Source organism: Engystomops pustulosus, chromosome 3 (genome assembly GCF_040894005.1).
Source record: "Engystomops pustulosus chromosome 3, aEngPut4.maternal, whole genome shotgun sequence".
Lineage (NCBI taxonomy): Eukaryota > Metazoa > Chordata > Amphibia > Anura > Leptodactylidae > Engystomops > Engystomops pustulosus.
The window spans coordinates 61921961-61942970 of NC_092413.1; the positions used below are offsets into that span (position 1 = coordinate 61921961).

General features: G+C 45.2%; 1 protein-coding gene across 7 annotated transcripts in view; it reads left to right on the plus strand.

Moving 5' to 3' along the window:
- CCDC170 (coiled-coil domain containing 170) overlaps positions 1-21010 on the plus strand; it is a 154581-nt gene that overhangs the window by 71161 nt on the left and 62410 nt on the right. For all 7 annotated transcript variants that reach the window (XM_072140938.1, XM_072140936.1, XM_072140942.1 and 4 more), the window contains one exon: positions 2762-2789. In XM_072140938.1, coding sequence (XP_071997039.1) covers positions 2762-2789 — 28 coding nt within the window. The remainder of the gene's footprint in view (positions 1-2761; positions 2790-21010) is intronic.

Consider the following 21010-nt stretch of genomic DNA (forward strand, 5'->3'; position numbering starts at 1 on the left):
CCCCCCGTCAGGGGGGGGGGGGTACTGTCAGGTTCGCTAGGGAGAATGCTGGGACTTCTGGTGGTGGCAGCAGCGTTCTCCGAACCCCGGCGCGTGTCCGCGCAAACTCCACCTCTCGTCCTGGGCAGCGGCTGCTAAGATCTCGCGCTGTCTAGGAGTGGCTGGGACTTTGAACCTCTGCTTGGTGCCTGTTGTTCTGCACCGTTAGGGGTTAATTCCCAGATGCTGTCCAGCTCCTATCAGGTTCTGGAGGTGGAGTTCTGGCTGCATAAATTGCAGCTTCACTAGTCACCTGTGCCAGTGTTTGAAATCTCTTTCTCCACTTGCTTGCTGCACTAGGTTGTATTGCTCTGTATCTTTATTGTTGTTACCTCGGCTAATTTTTGACATTGACTATTTGCTTACTGACTTTGCTATTGACGTACCCTCCCGTTGTGACTCCGGCTAGTTTACGATTCTTTTGTGTTTTATGTTCGTCAGTCTGTTTGTATTTCCCTTCCCGCACTTAAACCAGAGTATTCCGAGTCTTCAAGTAGTCGCCCCACGGTTTAGCGTGGGGGGGCTATAGGAAGGGACAGAGGCTGGGGCAAGCTCAGGGCACACTATCCCCTGTCTTTTGTGTACCCAATCCTAACAAAAACACTTTGGCAGTGTATGTACTATGCTCTGTGGGGATTGGGGGAGTGCTAAAAATGGGTCTCCTGGTGACAGGTTCCCTTTAAAGCCAAACAAGGCTGAGTCCTGTAGGGGTTAAAGCGTTCATGAGTATGTGTGTATGTGAGTACATACTAGTGCGCTCTGCATGATCTCTGTCTACAAGCTGACAAGCACCACCGCTGCTTTGCATCACTACAGCCAGAGACTGTCAGCTCACAGCTGACTCAACTGTCTGGGAATGGAGCCACACGTGCGGGATGGTGGCACTTCACTGCCATGGTATCCCAGATTTTGAGCTGACTGTCCTTGACTGGGAGCGATGCAGTGCAGCACCACAGCTGCGCATTGCTTGCGGAGAGTGACAGTCAGCACCGCTGCGCATTGAACTACATTAGATGGAGACCAATTGTCATTTGGTGTGGGGCCTTTTGGGAGCAAGATGATTAGAAAATAGAAAAAGTACTATAAATGTAGCACTGGCTACTATATTAAGACTCCCATCATTAGAGCAGGTGTCTGTCAGTTATGGAGCACATTAGTCATGTAAAATAACTTCAAAGAATATATTACTACAGCTGTTGTAACTTGCTTTGAGATCTTCAGGAAAAAAGAACAAGACAAGGTAAAGTTAATTTTCCTGGAATGGTTCTAGAAGTTATTTTTCAATAATACAGCAGACTGGCTAAGGCTTTAGATAGCAGCAAGTTTATCAAGATTTAATTAAGGTCAGGAGGCCCTAATCATAATTAATCCAGGAAAGAGAAATCAGTATTCTGGGCACCATGAAAGGCCATGCAACATATAATATTTCATTTATGGTTTAATTAAGGAATTGTCAGTGGATAACTGGTTATATTTTATGCAATATTTTTTTAATTGCTCAGATAGAAATAAAATAATGACCCCCAAAAAGCCATGGATTTAATCCACTAATGAGACCGCTCATACACGCCTTTTGGACCAAAACATTATTGGAAATGTGAATTGCAGATAAAGAACCAGTTCCAACCTATTTCTTTAACTGCCAGTAGTGGTCCCACAAGCCTTATAAGATCAGAAAGATGAGATTCTTATTCAAAGTGGTCTGGCGCTGGAGCCTCTTAGTGGATACAGCGCAAACTCTCCCAGTTCCCACCCCGCTTCCCATTCGCTGTTTTCATCAACACGCACTGGTGTGCGGGTTGGAGAAGCCTCAAAACTGGTGGGGAGAGGGAGATTCATGTGGCTTCTCCACCACAAAACTGGCAGAGAAATCAGAATTGGGCACATTTACTAAGGGCTGTACACCAGTTTTCTATCGAACTTTGCACTTTTTTTTAGGTACAAACTGCTTGCAACACTCCACATACGTGTTTTGCATGTGACCGTTTTGTGGAGCAGCTGCACTATGTTTCAAGCGACACAAATTTCTGCACTGAAGGGGGCGTTCCGGTGCTCAGTCGGACCATTTGCCAGATTTAACATGCAAAGTCTGACAGAAATTTGTTGCACGCCCTATGTTAAAGGTGCACCAAAAAAAACAGTGGTGCGCTCTGTTGGATAAGTGCAGGGAGCGCCACATTCATGAAGAATAACAGGCGCCAGAAATCATTGCGCCCTCTGCACTATACACAAACACTGTTCTTAGTAAATGTGCCCAACTGAGTCTCCTCCAGTGTCATTTTAATGTGCAGGTTATTATTGATCTGACAATACCTTATATGAAGTATTTGTGTACTGATGTTAACTTTTTGTAATTGTGTATAATATTTATAATGTAATTATTATTTGTTGCAGCTGACATCCAATATCTATGGTGCTGTATCTTACTGTATTTATTTAACTGGTTGTTGTATGTTTGTGTAGCAAAACTGAAATGCAAAATTGAAAGTTTATAGTTAAATCACAAATAGACAATCGGTTACAAACTGAGTAAGGTATAAGATGTGGGGGTTCTGTTCCATTGATCATGAGAACAGGACTCATATGTACCCTTGAGTGCTTGCTATAAATGGAGCACTAGTAAGCATGCAAACAGATATCCCTTTGGATGAAAAGCATTGATTTTCAGTTGAAGAAATATATACTATGTGTGGGGCTTATATGCTTTTTTTTTATGTTTCAGAAACAAAAACAGATCAGAAAGACTAAAGGTAAGGACATGACCTTCTAATATTCATTGTGCCTTGCACCTACATAATGTTACTCTTTTATCTTCTCTGTAGGGATGCTGTAGACCAACTAGTTATAGACCTTCCCTCTATCTTCTCGTTTTCTATCCCATCATGTATCAGCATAGCATTACATTGTTAGCTAAAGAGAATACAATTTCTATGTTACAAGGAACAGTGTATCCTTCTCTCTTTATTTTTTAAGCAATCAAAGAAATTATGGGTCTTTAGTAAGAGGCTGAACTGGAAGAATGCAAGTAATTTTTGTTAAAAGGGTATTCAAACGGAGACAAGTTTCTTATATGTACTCAGGATAACAAAATAACACATTCCCTAATTCACTGTCATTAACAAAAATGCAACATTTTACAGATACGAGTCCAACCTGTCTCTATCAGTCCTGTACAGTTTCCCCTAGACATGACCCAGTAACTTCTCACTTAGGGTCAGGCGCCATCTTGAACTTTTGTGTGAGATGGTGGAGCTGAGATTTCTGTCTGTCTCTGCTGTGTGGCTGTAGCCACTCCCCCTGCACGGAGCTCAGACTGATTACTTTCTGCCAGCAGATTGTGAGGAGAGAAAGAGGCTGCAAACTACAAGCTACAAGGAGATAAATGAGCCAGGGGAAGGGGGAGGCAGGTACATGTCTGTGAGATGTAGCAGAGCTCACAGTGTAGCAAGATACAAGGAGATAAGTGACCTGGGGGAAGGGGAGGCAGACACATATCTGTGAGATGAAGGAGAGCTCACAGTGTAACAGTGTAATGGTCAGTGTAATCAGCCTCTGTGTAATCATCTCATACATCTCTGATCTGTCTCATCTCTCTTTCTATGTGTCAGTGTGTAAGTACAATGTCAGAAGCCAGATGAAAGTGTATATACACCTGTACCCTGATAATGTAACCACATTGTCACCCCACAGAACTAGATGGACAATACAGTAATGTGTCTGCTTAGAGAGCCCCTACCCTGGGATTTTACACTGAGAAGCCAAGGGAGTGATAGGAGCTAAAACAGCAATGAAACTGAGTAAAATTGTAAAGTAAGAGGTTGAAATGATCTTTAGTGTGTTAACATCATTAGGGGATTGAAATGTGAGACTTTTCTTTCGTGGGAAAACCCATTTAATTTTGTTTGGCTCTCATGGAGAGGCTGCGTGGTACATTCTTTTTTCAACTAAGCAACTCCTGTAAACTTTAACACACATCCCAACTGAAGTAAAGAATTAAAATAAAAATGAAATGACTAAATAAGGTTACACAAACGAAATTAAATATATTGGGGGAATAAATGCATAAAAAACTTACCTTAAATAACCTTTCAGTTGTAAAACACTAAACAAAGTACACAGTGACCCTGTCAATTGTTCATGCTTTAGCTGACAGATCCACTTTAACCTCATAACCCACCAGAACATACCGCTACGGCCTGGTGAAATTGTACTTGGTAGCGCATCAGGGCACATTGATATGTCCTGGAGATTGTACAGACTCAAAAGCGGAGCCAGTGCGATTGCTGCGGGAACCCGGCGGTATGTGAAAACCGGATCTAAGCTCTAACAGTTGGTTTGCAATATTGGCAATTTAAATAAAAATTTATTAGAAGATCGTACAGTCCCCAAAATGATAGTGATGAAAACATCACCTCATCCTGCAAAAAATGGCACCTTACACAACTCCATACAGTAGAGTATAAAAACACATTGTGAGGAGAGTAAAGCTACCAGCTACAGACAGATAAGATCTTTATGCAGGGAAGGGAGAGGGAGGCACATCAGATCTGACAGTGTGTGTAGCTGAGATGTAGCAGAGCTGAGAATGTTATATGCATCTGATGGATCTCATCATCCTAGATCTATCTCATCTCTATTTGACACTATAAATCCCTGCCGCGACAGTAGGTCTGTTTTTTGTTATATTTTTTCATTAGCTAGGCCAACACAGACAAAACAGACTATTCCTGCTTATCACATGTCTGCATTAACCCTTGGGTTACACTCCCTAGGTTCATCATGTCTCAAGTTACTGGGACTCCTGGTAGAGCACTGTTGAGGCCAGAACAGTGCAAAGAGGTGATTGCGGACAATGCTTCTAGCCATTTGTCCACCAGTCAGTCTTCCACGCAGTCCACCCATGTCACCGAAATCGGCGCTCCTCCACCTAAGCCTCCTTCCCCCCAGTCTGCCCCCTCCCACCAAAATTTGGCATTTGAACCGGCATACTCTGAGGAACTGTTTTCTGGACCCTTCCCACGGTCACAAACCACTTGTCCTGCTGCTGCTGAGCTATTTTCCGATGCCCAGGTTTTCCACCAGTCGCAGTCTGTGGGTGATGATGACATTATTCACGTAGTGGAAGAAGTGTGTAAAGAGGTGTCGGACGATGAGGAGACACGGTTGTCAGACAGTGGTGAAGTTGTTGTCAGGGCAGGAAGTCCGAGGGGGGAGCAGACTGAGGGATCGGAGGATGATGAGGTGACAGACCCAAGCTGGGTTGATAGGCCGGGTGAACACAGTGCTTCTGAGACGGAGGCGAGTCCTATAGCAGAACAGGTTGGAAGAGGCAGTGGTGGGGCCAGAGCTGGTGCATCAGCGCCAAATGTTGCTCCCGTGGCGAGGGCTAGATTTTCAGAAGTCTGGAGGTTCTTTAAAGAAACACCGGATGACCGACGGACTGTGGTGTGCAACCTTTGCCAAACCAGGATCAGCAGGGGTTCCACCACTACTAGCTTAACTACCACCAGTATGCGCAGGCATCTGAATGCTAAGCACCCCACTCAATGGCACCAAGCCCGTTCACCTCCGGCCGGGCACACCACTGCTCCTTCCCCTGTGTCATCTGCTAGTCAGCCCCCTGCCCAGGACCCCGGCCCAAACACCTCCCGTGCGAAAACCCCATCTTCGCCTCCACGATCCTCCACAGCATCCACCAGCGTTCAGCTCTCCATACCCCAGACGCTGGAGCGCAAAAGGAGGTATAGCGCAACCCACCCACACGCCCAAGCCCTCAACGTCCACATCTCCAAGTTGCTCAGCCTGGAGATTCTGCCCTATAGGCTGGTAGAGACCGAGGCCTTTCGAAACCTCATGGCGGCGGCCGCCCCTCGGTATTCGGTCCCCAGCCGCCACTACTTTTCCCGATGTGCCGTCCCAGCCCTGCACAAGCACGTGTCAGAGAACATCCTCCGTGCCCTGACCAACGCCGTTTCTGACAAGGTCCACCTGACCACAGACACGTGGACGAGTGCTGCCGGGCAGGGCCACTATATATCGCTGACGGCACATTGGGTTAACTTGGTGGAGGCTGGGACCGAGTCTGACCCTGGGGCTGGTCATATACTGCCGACGCCGAGGATTGCGGGGCCTACCTCGGTCCAGGTCTCAAGGGCCTACTATGCCTCCTCCTCCTCCCACCACTCCTCCACCTCCTCCTCTGAATTACCATCCGTGGGCATGGCGCCATCAGTCGGTAGCTCTAGGCACAGCAGCAGTGCCATCGCTAAGCGACAGCAGGCGGTGCTCAAACTGCTGAGCCTAGGCAATAAAAGGCACACCGCCCAAGAGTTATTACAGGGCATCACGGCGCAGACTGATCTGTGGCTGGCACCGCTGAACCTGAAGCCAGGCATGGTTGTGTGTGACAACGGCCGTAACCTGGTGGCAGCTCTGCAACTCGGCAGACTGACACATGTGCCATGCCTGGCCCATGTGTTAAATCTCATAGTTCAGCGTTTCCTCAAGACATACCCCAATCTGTCTGATTTGTTCACGAAGGTGCGCCGCATCTGTGCGCATTTCAGGAAGTCCAGCACAGATGCTGCCACTCTCAGGGCAGCGCAGCGCCGCCTCCAACTGCCCACTCACCGACTGTTGTGCGACGTGCCCACGAGGTGGAATTCAACACTAACCGTGTTATCCAGAGTTTACCAGCAGCGCAGAGCGATTGTAGACTGCCAGATGTCAACTTCCACCAGAACTGGTAGTCAGGTCAGTCAGCTTCCTTAAGTCTACAATGAGGAGTGGACGTGGATGTCTGATATCTGTCAGGTGCTGAGTAACTTTGAGAAATCAACACAGATGGTCAGTGGTGATGCCGCCATCATCAGCCTCACCATCCCGCTGCTTGGCCTGTTGAAAAACTCTCTGGTCAGCATGAAGTCGGAAGCTTTGCACTCGTCACAAAAAAAGGGGGAAGAAGATTCCCTTGTTGATAGCCAAAGCACCCTTAGGTCTGTTTCTCAGCGCATATCGGAGGAGGTGGAGGAGGATGAGTAGGAAGAGGAGGAGAATGTTGGCGAGACAGAAGAGGGGACCATTGTTGAGTCCTTCACTGTTCAGCGTGTATGGGCAGAAGAAGAGGAGTTGGAGGAGTTGGAGGAGGAGGAAATGGACAGTCAGGCCAGTGAGGGGAGTGAATTCTTGCGCGTTGGGACTCTGGCGCATATGGCAGATTTCATGCTAAGCTGCCTATCCCGTGACCCTCGCGTTCAAAGAATTTATTCCAGCACCGATTACTGGGTATTCACTCTCCTGGACCCACGGTACAAGCAAAATCTTTCCACTCTCATCCCTGGAGAGGAAAGGAGTGTGAGAATGCATGAATACCAGCAGGCCCTGGTGCACAAGCTGAAACAGTATTTCCCTTCTGACAGCGCTAGCGGCAGAGGGCGTACTTCTGCGGGACAAGTAGCGAGGGAGAGTAGGCGACCAGGCAGCTTGTCCAGCACTGGCAGGGGTACGCTTTACAAGGCCTTTGCCAGTTTTATGTCACCCCAGCAAGACACTGTCACCTGTCCCCAGTCTCGGCAGAGTAGGGCTGATCTTTACAGAAAGATGGTGAGGGAGTATGTAGCTGACCATACCATCGTCCTAAATGATCACACAGCTCCCTACAACTACTGGGTTTCAAAGCTGGACATGTGGCACGAACTGGCGCTGTACGCCTTGGAGGTTCTTGCCTGCCCTGCCGCTAGCGTGTTGTCCGAGCGGGTTTTCAGTGCAGCTGGTGGCATCATCACCGATAAGCGTACACGCCTGTCGACTGACAGCGCTGACAGGCTGACGCTTATCAAGATGAATAAAGCCTGGATTTCTCCGCATTTCCATTCTCCACCAGGTGAAAGAAGCTGAACCTGAATAATGTATGCACTCCTCCTCCTCATTGTCCTCCTTCTCCTCCTCTTTGTACACTAAAGCAGAGGAAACTGGCTATTTTTTTGCCAGGGCCAACTGGCTCTGGCTATAGTACTCTATGTATTTAATTTTTCTGGAGGGCCAACTACCCTGTCCTCTGTTTTAAACAATTTTTGGGAGTGCCACATACAGGCACTCAGCTACCTGCTCCTCTGGTTTGAAAACTTTTTTGGACTGCCACATACAGGCACTCAATTTATTTAATCTTTTTGGAGGACCAGCTACCTGCTCCTCTGCTTTGAAAACTTTTTTGGACTGCCACATACAGGCACTCAATCTATGTAATTTTTCTGGAGGACCAGCTACCTGCTCCTCTGGTTTGAAAACTTTTTTGGACTGCCACATACAGGCACTATCCAAATTAAATTGTCTCCATAGCAGCCTCCACACGTCGTCTTTTTAGCTGCCTTCACACGTTGTCTCCATTGCTACCTCCACACGTCATCGCCATAGCTGCCTCCAAAAGTAGTCCATATAGCTGCCTCCATACATGGTCCCCTTATCAAACGAGCTGTGTCAGGCAGAATTTTGGATTGTTTTCATGGCTTCCATGTTAACTTTGTCGCCACCCTGCTGTGTAATCCACAAAATATACTGTCAAACTTTTATCATTTACCAATATTATTTCAGCGCTTCTTGCGCATCTGTTTACATTCCCCTCACCCGCCAGAACCCAAACTTATAAGAACGCTACTACACTTGATCTTATACAAAAGGTTCTTAGAAGTGCTGTTTGGGGAGTAGCCTAGAGACAGGGGCTTGGATTGGCGAAAGCTCGCCTGGCAGCGGAGCGCCAGCTCCATCTCAAGATCCAACTAACATAGTTTTAACTGCAGCACCTTTAATCTACTACTAGTTCACTGCCTCCATACATGGTCCCCTTATCAAACGAGCTGTGTCAGGCAGAATTTTGGGTTGTTTTCATGGCTTCCTCATCAAACTTGTTAACTTTGTCGCCACCCTGCTGTGTAATCCACAAAATATACTGGCAAACTTTTATCATTTACCGATATTATTTGAGCGCTTCTTGCTCACCTCCTTTGGTTTCTCTCTGCCACCCATTGGTTTTAAGCCTGAGTCCATTTGGGGTATGTTGCCAAGACACTCTCTAGCCTGCCGCTGCTGCCGCTGCCTCTGCATAGTCCCCTATAGTGTCATGGTCAATTATTGGATGTTTTAGATGCTATCTAGCCTCATTCGGTCACTCTGTCATTGCCATGCTGTTGCCCATACTTTTGGCATAATGGTGCGATTAAGCAGCCTCAGAGGCATCCATGCATGCTGCCCCTGCTGTTTCCTGTCCATTTCTGTGGTGTTTCCATCCTTTTCTGAGGTTCCCAGGTGCTTGGCCAAGCTTCCCTGTGCAGATCCTTGGTCCCCTTGAAAAATGCTCGAGTCTCCCATTGACTTCAATGGGGCTCGTTATTTGAGACGAGCACTCGAGCATCGGGAAAAGTTCGTCTTGAATAACGAGTACCCGAGCATTTTAGTGCTCGCTCATCTCTAGTCCTAAAGCATTATTTTTAGGTTTTCCCATGAAAGAAAATGCTCAAATCTCAATTCTCTAGTAATAAAGATAATCTTTACTTCACAATTTTACTGCTGTTTTTATTGCTGTTTTAGTTCCTATCACTTTCTAGTTTGAATAGGAGCCATGGCAAGGGGCATCCTTGCCTCGTTCCTTGACCTATGTGTACTGGATGGGATGGATGAGTACCGGTAGTAGCTCATACTGTAGTTTTAGGTTGACTGTATATGGCACTAAGCACAAATGTGAATTGAGGGCCAATAAACCTGGCTTTTAATACTCTAATTAAGTTTCCCAGGACATTCTATCAAGTGCTTCATTCAAATGTATTTCATATGTTTCTGATTAAGACAATGTGCAATAGCCCTAATACCACTAATTTTGTATGTGAGAGACCTTCTATGGACGAAACCCATCAGCAAACTGGTAATCAGATTATGCAAGACTATTCTGAATAATTTAAAATCTCAATTAAGAAGCAAGATGGGTCCATATGAAGCAACATACAGAAATCCTTTCCTGTTTTTGGGAGTACTGTAATATAAGCATCATTAAATCCCTAAGGTACAAACCCTGATTACAAAATGTGTGAAACAAAGTTTGCATGTGAGTTACAGGCAGTCCCTGGGTTACATACAGGCTAGGTTCTTTAGGTTGTACTTAAGTTGAATTTTTATGTGGGTTGGAACTTGTATATTTTATCATTGCCCCTGTAACAATTGAATTTTCAAAATTTTGTGCTGTCATGGGAACAAGGATTGTCACTAAAGCTCCAATACAGACACATTGGGGGTCATTTACTAAGGGCCCGATTCGCGTTTTCCCGACGTGTTACCCGAATATTTCCGATTTGCGCCGATTGTACCTGAATTCCCCCGGGATTTTGGCGCACGCGATCGGATTGTGGCGCATCGGCGCCGGCATGCGCGCGACGGAAATCGGGGGGCGTGGCAGAACGAAAACCCGACGTATTCGGAAAAACCGCCGCATTTAAGAACCGAAAATGTGTCGCTGGGGACCCGCTTACCTTCACTCAGACGGCCTCGGTGAATTCCGGCGCGTTAAAATGCTTTTCAGCGCAGCAGCGCCACCTGGTGGACGGCGGAGGAACTACCTTATTAAATCCCGGCCGGACCCGAATCCAGTGCAGAGAACGCGCCGCTGGATCGCGACTGGACCGGGTAAGTAAATGTGCCCCATTAAAGCTGATCATTGCAGCCTGTGACTAAATTAATACATCCATAGCTTAACCAGTGGTCATAGGACAGAGAGGTCTGTGTTGGGGATTTTTTTTGTATAAGCAAAGGGAATAACCCGAAAAAAATTTAAGGATGTGCACTGCTGAAAAATGCTGCACAAACAGCCAACACAAAAAATACGAGTTATGAGAAAAAGAGATGCTGAGGTGTGTTAAAGAATAGCTGACAATCAAATACAAGAAAAAAAAATCATGTTTTTATTAGTCACAAATAGGACACCACAATACAAAATGACATATAAAAACAATTAAAATGTACATATGTACAATTAATTAAATGATTAGGTGACCTTGGTAAAGCTATACCATTCCAATACCCCATGCCTAAAAAAGGTACTCAGTAACCCTATAAAGCTAGCCTGTAGGTCAGCAAAAATAATGGTAATTATTGATCAGTTAAAAAAATGTCCTAGCAGATGGCTTAAGTGAGTACCTAGGTAATAAAGATAATAGTACCATTTCAAATTGTAAATGAAATATCATAAAATGCTAATTTCTGCAAAGCCTCCTGCCCTTGTTTGCCTTGCCTTTTACCTTGCTTTCAGTGGTGTAACTCGGAGTGGCAGGCTTCGGCATGGGACCCCCCTTCCCACATGAAAATGATACATATTTGTTTACTCACACATGCAAGTTACAATCACACATTTATACACATAGATACACCGTATACACATAAAACATATACACATCACAGCTGCAGCATTTATACATAACATATATGTTATATACATATTATTATGTACAACGGGCACCAAAATATGGATATAATGATGCACATCCTCCTCTCTTCAGTGTGTCAGGTCAGATGCTGGGGCCCCTTGACACTGTGGGCCTTATAGCGGTTGCTATGGCTGCTACCACTGTAGTTACGTCCCTGCTTGCTTTCTCATGGGTTACTATATAGTGAATCTCTAGGGTTTGATGCTGCTATTATTTAGATTTGGTCTAAAACCCCTCTCTTAATTTTATGTGGAGTATCCCATGTATGCACAATATCAACTAGCATTTTAAATAGAGGCATAAGCCTTATATTCCAATGGACTATAATATTACAACAGGTTTATCTATCAAATACAGTATAGATAATGGGGCACATTTACTTACCTGGTCCCTGGGAGTTCCAGAAAGTGCATTGCCGACGACATTGCAATGTTCCGCGATTCAGTAAGATTGTGCGCCCGATATCCTGCTTGTGTCGCTTCCCCCCTTAGGTCCGCTGGAGTTCACCTTCTTCTTCCCTGTGTATGTAAGTGCATTGGATGCAACACAATTTGAATCTTAAATCTTGCGCTCAGTCTGATTGTCCATTGATCCACCCCCGATTTCTGTCGCATGCAAGCCGGCGCCGCTGCGCCAAAATATGATCACGTGTGACACAATCCCCTGCTAAATCCCTGTCACAGCAAATCCTGAAAATGTTGGGAAGTCCGAAGGAAATGCGATCCGCGGACCCCTAGTAAATAAGCCCCAATGTTTTATATATCTTCTGTACTTAAATTTCATTGACCAAGTATGTACTCCATATATGGAGCATTGGGAGCATAAATATTTATAATACTAAACATTTTCCCTCTAATACATCTTTAACTGTCAGGTTTTCAGGGGAGAATGCTGGGACTTCTGGCCCTTCCTCCGATGCTTCTGGTGGTACTAGCAGCGTTCTCCGACCTCCTGCGCGCCTCCGCGCAGACTCCCCCTCTTGTCCGCTACCAGCGGTCTCTTGCGTGCGCTCCAGGCAGCGGCTGCTAAGACCTTGCGCTGTTTAGGGGTACTAGCAGCGTTCTCCAACCTCCTGCGCGCCTCCGCGCAGACTCCCCCTCTTGTCCGCTACCAGCGGTCTCTTGCGTGCGCTCCAGGCAGCGGCTGCTAAGACCTTGCGCTGTTTAGGGGTTGTGTTCTGGACTTCTGGGAGTTGTGGTACCTCTGCATGGTATCTGCAATTGTGCTTGGTTATTCTGCACCATGAGGGGTTAATTCCCAGAAGTTGTCCAGCTTCAATCAGGTTCTGGAGGTGGGGTTCTGGCTGCATAAATTGCAGCTTCACTAGTCACCTGTGCCAGTGTTTGAAATCCCTTCATCACTTGCTGCTTGCTATAGGTTCTACTTGCTCTTGACGTACCCTCTAGTTGTGACTCCGGCTAGTTTACTACTCTTTTGTGCTTTATGTTTATTAGTCTGTTCGTGTTGTTCCCTTCCTGCACTTGTCTAGTATATTCCTAGGTTTTACGTAGTCGTCCCATGGTTAAGCGTGTGGGGGGTTATAGGAAGGGACAGAGGTTGGGGCAAGCTCAGGGCACACTATCCCCTGTCTTCTGTGTTACCCAACCCTAACAATAACATCATAATGTATTTGGGAGCTAAATAATAGTGCTATTCCCCTTTTCACTCTATGAGGATATTTTCTAACTGTAGAGGGGGGGGGGGGGTGTTTATTCTTAATCCAATGTGTCTCCTGCAGAAATATTATATGAGGGCCTAGTTTATGAACATGAACGTTACATCTTTTTACTGGAGTATTCAGTCCATCGACATTCTATAAGCACCATTTTAATTGCGATAGGACGGAGGGTGCATTTACAACCGTAGCTTTAGCATACAGGGGAGGCCCTCAGCCCGATAGCATATGCATTTCTATAGAAATGCACGCGATTGCTAATCATACAAGACACCGGGTTCTGGTTACCAATTGCTTCTGTTTCCATAGAAATACATATGCGATCGGCGCGAAGCCCTCCCCTGTAAGCTAGCGGTAGGTGTGACTGCACGCTGAAAGAGATTCAGTGGCGTACCAACAGCCATAGCAGCCATAGTGGTTGCTACAGGGTCCGGGTGGCACAGGGGCCCAGGATGAACAGCCAAGACAAAATCTGTGGACTCGCCGGCCTACTCCTTCCACGTCCCATTCCATACGCACCCCCTCGATCGGCGGTCGCGCAGCTGGCCTACTACGGCTTCCCGAAGAAACACAGCAGCCGGCCTACAAGACGTCCCTATATATGTATGCATAGATTGATGTATGTATGCTGATTGTGTGTATTTTCTGTATGTGTGTATTTGCTGTATGTATATGCTGTACAGTATATGCTGTATGTGTGTGTATTTTCTGTTTGTGTGTGTATATGCTGTATGTGTGTGTATATGCTGTATATACTGTATGTATTTGTGTATATACTGCATGTATACACAGTATGTGTGTATGTTTATAATGTGTGTATGTGGATGTACTGTATGTGTGGTTATATTCTCTACGTAGACACATGCATATAAATATTTATATGTATATGGTGTATGTGTGTATCTGCTGTATATACTGTATATATGTGTGTATATGCAGTATGTATATGCATTATGTGTGTATACACTATATACTTTATGTATGTGCTGTATATAGATTCAATGGGGCAGATTTATCAAGCTGTGAAAGTCAGAATATTTCTAGTTGCCCATGGCAAACAATCACAGCTCCCCTTTAAAATATTCATGAACACTGGTAAAATGAAAGCTGAGCTGTGATTGGTTGCCATGGGCAACTAGAAATATTCTGACTTTCAGACAGCTTGATAAATCTGCCCCAGTATGTGTATATGGTGTTTTTATACTGCATGTATGTGTATACACAGTGGGTGTATACCGTATGTAAAAGAATGTGATGTATGTATTCTATATGTATATAAATAGTATGTAAGAAGCTTTGATGCATATATACTGTATATATATACAGTATGAGTTTGTATATACTGTATGTATTAGTGTATAAATGTGTGTGTGTGTGTGTGTGTATATATATATATATATATATATATATATATGAGTACATAACTGTGCATATGAGTGTATACATATGTATGTGTGTGAGTATATAAAAGTGAGTGTAGAATGCTGTGTGCGTGTATTTATGTGTATAAATGTGTGTGATTGTATAAACGTGTGTGTATGCATGAATATTTTTAAGAGGGAGGGGAGCCCCATGCCGAAATCTGCTATGGGGCCCTGCCTCTCCCAGTTACACTACTGAGGGGATTCATTGTCAGCAGTCCTCATTATCCTATGGCTGTACCCGCGAATCGAATTACAAATTTGCATAATGAGATTGGGGAAAGGGTCTTGTCCCAGTCAGAAAAAAGTCCCCTTTGAGATGCACATAGGGATTCCTCCCCAACATTTAACCTCTTCCCCGGTCCCGGTGCATGGAGAGGGCTCATGGGCTGAGCCCTCTCCATAGCCAGTACGTCTTTGCTGCATATTTGCTAGCACGGATCGCTGGCTTTTTCCCGTCAGTCACATGGGCGCCGCCATCTTGGTGACGATCGTTGCTCCCCGTGACGTCATCAGGGCTGTGCCGATCAGTTGCCATGACAGCCTCGGTCTTCCGAAGTTAAAGTAGCCTAGGTGGTCTTAAAAATAGTGAAAGTAAAAATTCTAATCACTCCCCTTTCCCTAGAACTGATATAAATATAAATAAACAGTAAAAACACCTTAGGGATCGCCGCTTCCGAAAATGCTCAATGTATCAAAACAGTTATTCAATGCACTTCACTTTTTTGTACAGGAGGTAGAATATTTTCATACATTTACAAAAATTACAACCATACAAATTTGTTATCCCTGTGATCGTACCGACCCAAAAAATAAAGTAGACATATCATTTGGGGAGCACAGTGAAAGACGTAAAATCTAAGCCCACAAGAAAACAGCGTTATTTTTTGGGGGTTTTTTTTCACCATTTTGACTGCATTTGGAATTTTTTTGCTGCGTTCCAGTACACGGCATGGAATATTCATTACCATTTCTATGAAGTGAAATTTCTTATGCAGAAAACAAGCCGTCATACAGCTCTTTACGTGTAAAAATAAAAAAGTTATAGATCTTTGAAGATGGGAAGTGAAAAATGGAAATGAAAAAAACAAAAAAGGGCCAGGTCGTTAATGGGTTACCATAGTCATAAACAAATAATCACAAAGTAATAGTAAAACTCTGAGTAGTTTCATCAACTCAAAAGACACTAATTGCATTAGCCGTCTAAATCTAGAATACAATAAAAATTCAGCAACATAGAAACTATTTGAGAATTCAAGTTGGTGAATCAGATGAAGGATCAGACTTTTTCAGAAAATCTTAAGCAACATCTGGATCATCAAATTCAGTAGCTTGCCATTCAGTAAGAACCTCACCAATGGTGGCTATCGACCAAAGGTTTGCAGAGAGGGTTAAAAGCTTTGAGTTTGGCCGCTACTGAATCTGGAACATCCTGAAACAGAAATAACGGATAGTCGAACTAAGCCAAAAATGAAGCTCTCCTGTAAGCTTCCATTTATTTGAGTTTTCTTGATAGCTGAGAACTTTGAAGATAACTGGCCTGGGTGGTGCAGAAGCTTCCTTCCTCTCTGGGCCAATCCTGTGTGCTCATTCGATCAAAGGAGCCAGAATCATTCTCTTCATCTTGAGGGTTTGCCGTAGCCACTCTGAGGTTAATTTCAATAGCTTTTTATTGCATACGGTTCTGGTATCCCAATTAGGTGCAGATTATTGTGACAATTCCTTTTCTCTAAGTTCATTATGTAACAATGTAATAGCAATATCTTTCTCCTCCAACTGGCGTTTGACCTTCTGTAAACTGTCTCCAAGGTCTGACACCCTGTGTTCCACATCAGTCAATCTGGTTTCATGTTCTGTGACATATGTGACACTGTCTAATTAAGACTGGAATGTAGCTAGGCGAGTGTCATTGACAGGCATAAGAATTGCAGATTTAGCTTCTGCCATTACCTTTTAGTTAAGCTGAATTTCTCACCAGTGCCACCTCTTGCAGGTACAGTATTGCGAGTTTGAGGTCTATTGTCTTTGCTAGAAGAGGCTCCTGCATTTTTGCCTGCAATGTTATCCATGATATTGGACAGTACAATAAGGTAATGCACAAGGAAGCATTTAAAGTAGCGGTGTAACATGTGTGCAATAAGCACAAACTGCTTGAGGACCTGTGGCTGCTGTATACAGGGAAAGCTGGAGGACTTGTGGTGATGTCATCATCACATGACCCACTGGCTTCTCCTCTATACAGACTCCCGCGGACCAGGACTGCTCTGCTCACAGCGAGCAGAAACCAGAACTTGCAGCAGAAGGGGGGGGGGGGCAAAACTGGAGGCAACAGGGAGGGGGGCTAGAACTGGGGACAGCGGGGAAGGGGGCTAGAACTGGGGACAGCGGGGGGGGGGGGGGCAAATTGGGGCAGGAGGGGAGGGGCACTAGAAGCGGGTGGCACGAGCGGTGAACTAGAACTGGGAGCAGGAGGGGAGAACTAGAACTGGGGCAGGAGGGGGGGGGCAAAACTGGGTGCTACAGGGGGGACTAGAACTGGGGGAAGCAGTGGGGGACTAGAACTGGGGGCAGCAGGGGAAGACTAGAAATGGGGGCAGCAGGTGCGGACGGGACTAGAACTGGACGCAGTGGGGGGACCAAAACTGGGGGCAGGAAGGAAGGGAACTAAAGGTGGGGGCAGGAGGGGGGCACTACAACTGGGGCAGCAGGAGAGGAACCAAAACTGGGGGCAGCAGGGGAGGAACCAAAACTGGGGGCAGCAGGGGAGGAACCAAAACTGGGGGCAGCAGGGGAGGAACCAAAACTGGGGCAGCAGGGGAGGAACCAAAACTGGGGGCAGTGGGGGGGGGCAAAACTGGGGCAGGATGGGTGAAGTAGAACTAGGGGCAGGAGGGTGGGACTAGAACTGGGGACAGGCGGGTGGGACTAGAACTGGGGGCAGGAGGGGGGTCTTGAACTGGGGGCAGGAGGGGGGGACCAAAACTGGGGGCAGGAGGGGGGGGTGAAAACTGGGGGAAGAAGTGGGAACTAGAACTGGGGGTAGGAGGGGGACTACAACTGGGTGTAGGAGGGGGACTACAACTGGGTGTAGGAGGGGGACTACAACTGGGTGTAGGAGGGGGGACTACAACTGGGTGTAGGAGGGGGGACTAGAACTGGGGGCAGGAGGGGAGACTAGAACTGGGGGCAGGAGGGGGGACTAGAACTAGGAGGCAGTATTATAGTAGTTATATTCTTGTACATAGGGGGCAGTATTATAGTACATAGGAGGCAGTATTATAGTAGTCTTTGAAGCAAGCATTAGCAGAAAAAGAACGATGGGGAATCCAGCATCCAACACAAAAAGTTCCAAAGGAAAAACGGCTGTTAAAACATATCCAAAGGTTTATTCTTCATGTTAGGTGTATCTTCACTGGGATCATCCTTGCACCCAGCCTTGAAATATCATCATCAAGACCGTAGCCAACCATGGGTGAGCCGTTACCGTAATTTTTTTTCTTGTTTCTCATTATAGTAGTTATATTCCTGTACATAGGGGGCAGTAGTATAGTAGTTATATTCTTGTACATATGGGGCAGTATTATAGTAATTATAGTCTTGTCCATAGGGGGCAGTATTATAGTAGTTATATTCTTGTACATAGGGGGCAGTATTATAGTAGTTATATTCTTGTACATAGGGGGCAGTATTATAGTAGTTATATTCTTGTACATAGGGGGCAGTATTATAGTAGTTATATTCTTGTATATAGGGGAAGTATTATAGTAGTTATATTCTTGTACATAGGGGGCAGTATTATAGTAGTTATATTCTTGTACATAGGAGCAGTATTATAGTAACTATATTCTTGTACATAGGGGGCAGTATTATAGTAGTTATATTAATGTACATAGGGGTCAGTATTATAGTAGTTATATTCTATACAGACTCCCGCGGACCAGGACTGCTCTGCTCAAAGCGAGCAGAAACCGGAACTTGCAGCAGAAGGGGGGGGGGGGCAAAACTGGAGGCAACAGGGAGGGGGGCTAGAACTGGGGACAGCGGGGGGGGGGGGGGGGGCAAAATTGGGGGGCAGGAGGGGAGGGGCACTAGAAGCGCGTGGCATAGTTATATTCTTGTACATAGGGGGCAGTATTATAGTAGTTATATTCTTGTACATAGGAGCAGTATTATAGTAACTATATTCTTGTACATAGGGAGCAGTATTATAGTAGTTATATTAATGTACATAGGGGTCAGTATTATAGTAGATATATTCTTGTACATAGGGGGCAGTATTATAGTAGTTATATTCTTGTACAAAGTAGGGAAGTATTACAGTCATTATATTCTTGTACATGATTTGGGGTCACCGCAACATGAGGAACTGTATTGCGGGGTCACAGCATTAGAAAGATTGAGAACCACTGATTTAAAGGAAACCTACCATCTCGGATCTACCTAGTAAGGTAGATCTGGTGGCAGGTTCAACTAACAAATTACATGGGAGCCCTTTTAGGACTAATCCTTGAGTGACCTGTAACTTTTTAAATCTTTTATCACCTAATATGCAAATATCTGAAAGAGGCTACTGGGGCGTGGAGAAGTAGTAGCCTCTTTGGATCTTCCTACTACGATTTCTTCAGCGCACTGCTCCTGGTAGTTGCGCGTACTCGTCTGTGCTCTGCATGGACTATTTATGCAGAGCTGGCGGCTGTGTGTTCTTGGCTCCAAAGCCAGAGTTATTAAGGATGCACAGTAGCTCCGGCTTCACAGCCGAATACACGCAGTTGCCGGCTCTGCATAGAGAGATGCAGAGCGTGGACGAGTGCGCACAGCTACCAGGCGCTGAAGATCTCGTAGAAGGAGGATCCAAAGAGGCTACTAAGGCGGGGAGTAACCGCGCTGTGTAGCTTCAGCTCTGGCTACTCCACGCACCAGTAGCCTCTTTCAGATATTTGCATATTAAGTGATAAAAGAGTTATAAAGTTACAAGCCACTTAAGGATTAGCCCTAAAAAGTGCTCCCATGTCATTCATTAGTTCAACCTGCCATCAGATCTACCTTAATAGGTAGATCCGAGATGGTAGGTTTCCTTTTAAAGGGTTTTCCCATCCAAGGATATTCTTACATTTCAATCCCCTAGGGACAATAACACAATAAAGATTCTTTACTTCATAATTTTTACTTAATAATTTTACTCAGTGTTATTGCTGTTTTAGCTCCTATCAATCCCTAGGCTGGTCAGTGCAAAATTCCAGGGTATGGGTGGGGACTCTCTAAGCAGACACATTGGGGCACATTTACTTGCCCGTCCCTGGCGCAATCCCCGATCCGGAATGTTCGACGATAATGAACTCTGCTGTGATTCACTTAGATCATGAACTCGATTTCTTGCATGTGTTGCTTCCTCGCTCAGGTCCGCAGGTCACTTTCTTCTTCCCGGTGTATGTAAGTGCATGTCTTGCGACGCAATCTTAAAGTTAAATCCCGCGCTCAGTCCAAATCCGTCGGATAATTTGGCAGCCCGTCCCCCAAATTTTGTCGCAAGAAAGCCGGCACCATTGCGCCAACATCCGATCGCATGCGACACGATCCCCTTTTAAATACTTGTCCCAGCCATGCAAAACCTGAAAACGATGAAATTGCGGTCTGCGAGGGTAAGACATGTTTGTAACAACCACTGAAAACACATCACTGAGGGGCTCTTGTAACACCCACCAGAGACCCTCAGGCTCACCAGCATAATTTTCAAAGTTTAATTTAGAAAGAAGAAGGCCATCAATAACAAATATGAGAAGATGACCACAGTGCCTGGATCTATCAGTAATCACCCCTCCCTAGTTTCTATGTGCTTGATTTTGTGCCTGCATGCAATTTTGACCTTGTATTTACTATAGTCTCTGCTGGAAAACCTTCAGAGACTACAGCTACACCAGGTCTAACCTAGATTTTATTCTGCCAGAGAGTTCTCATCCAGGTATACTAGGAAGCTAGGGCCATCTTAGTATATCTTAGTATATCCAACGTCTAGTATGCAGGCTGGGGGAAAATTAATACTGGCGTTTAATACAGATGTCTTACTAAATCCCCCCTCTGAATGCTGAAAATATAAACTCTAGGGCCCTCTATAAATCTTATAGTGTTCATTATAGTAAATCTGCCCTACCCCATTCTTTTTTTTTTTTACAAAATGGCAGAAAACGCCCAAACTACCTAACTTAATTGAGAAGATTGTCTTTGGAGAGGCACACAGACTTGAAGAGTTTGGTTTGTTGTTTCTTTTTTGCAGTAAATGACAATCCCAATTTATAGTACTCCAGCATTTTATATTCAAGTTTGGTTAGAGAACGTAATCTGAAAACAGCATATATCACACTCCAATACTACCTACCATGAATTCAAGATGGATAGTTTTTCTTTGGTTGAAC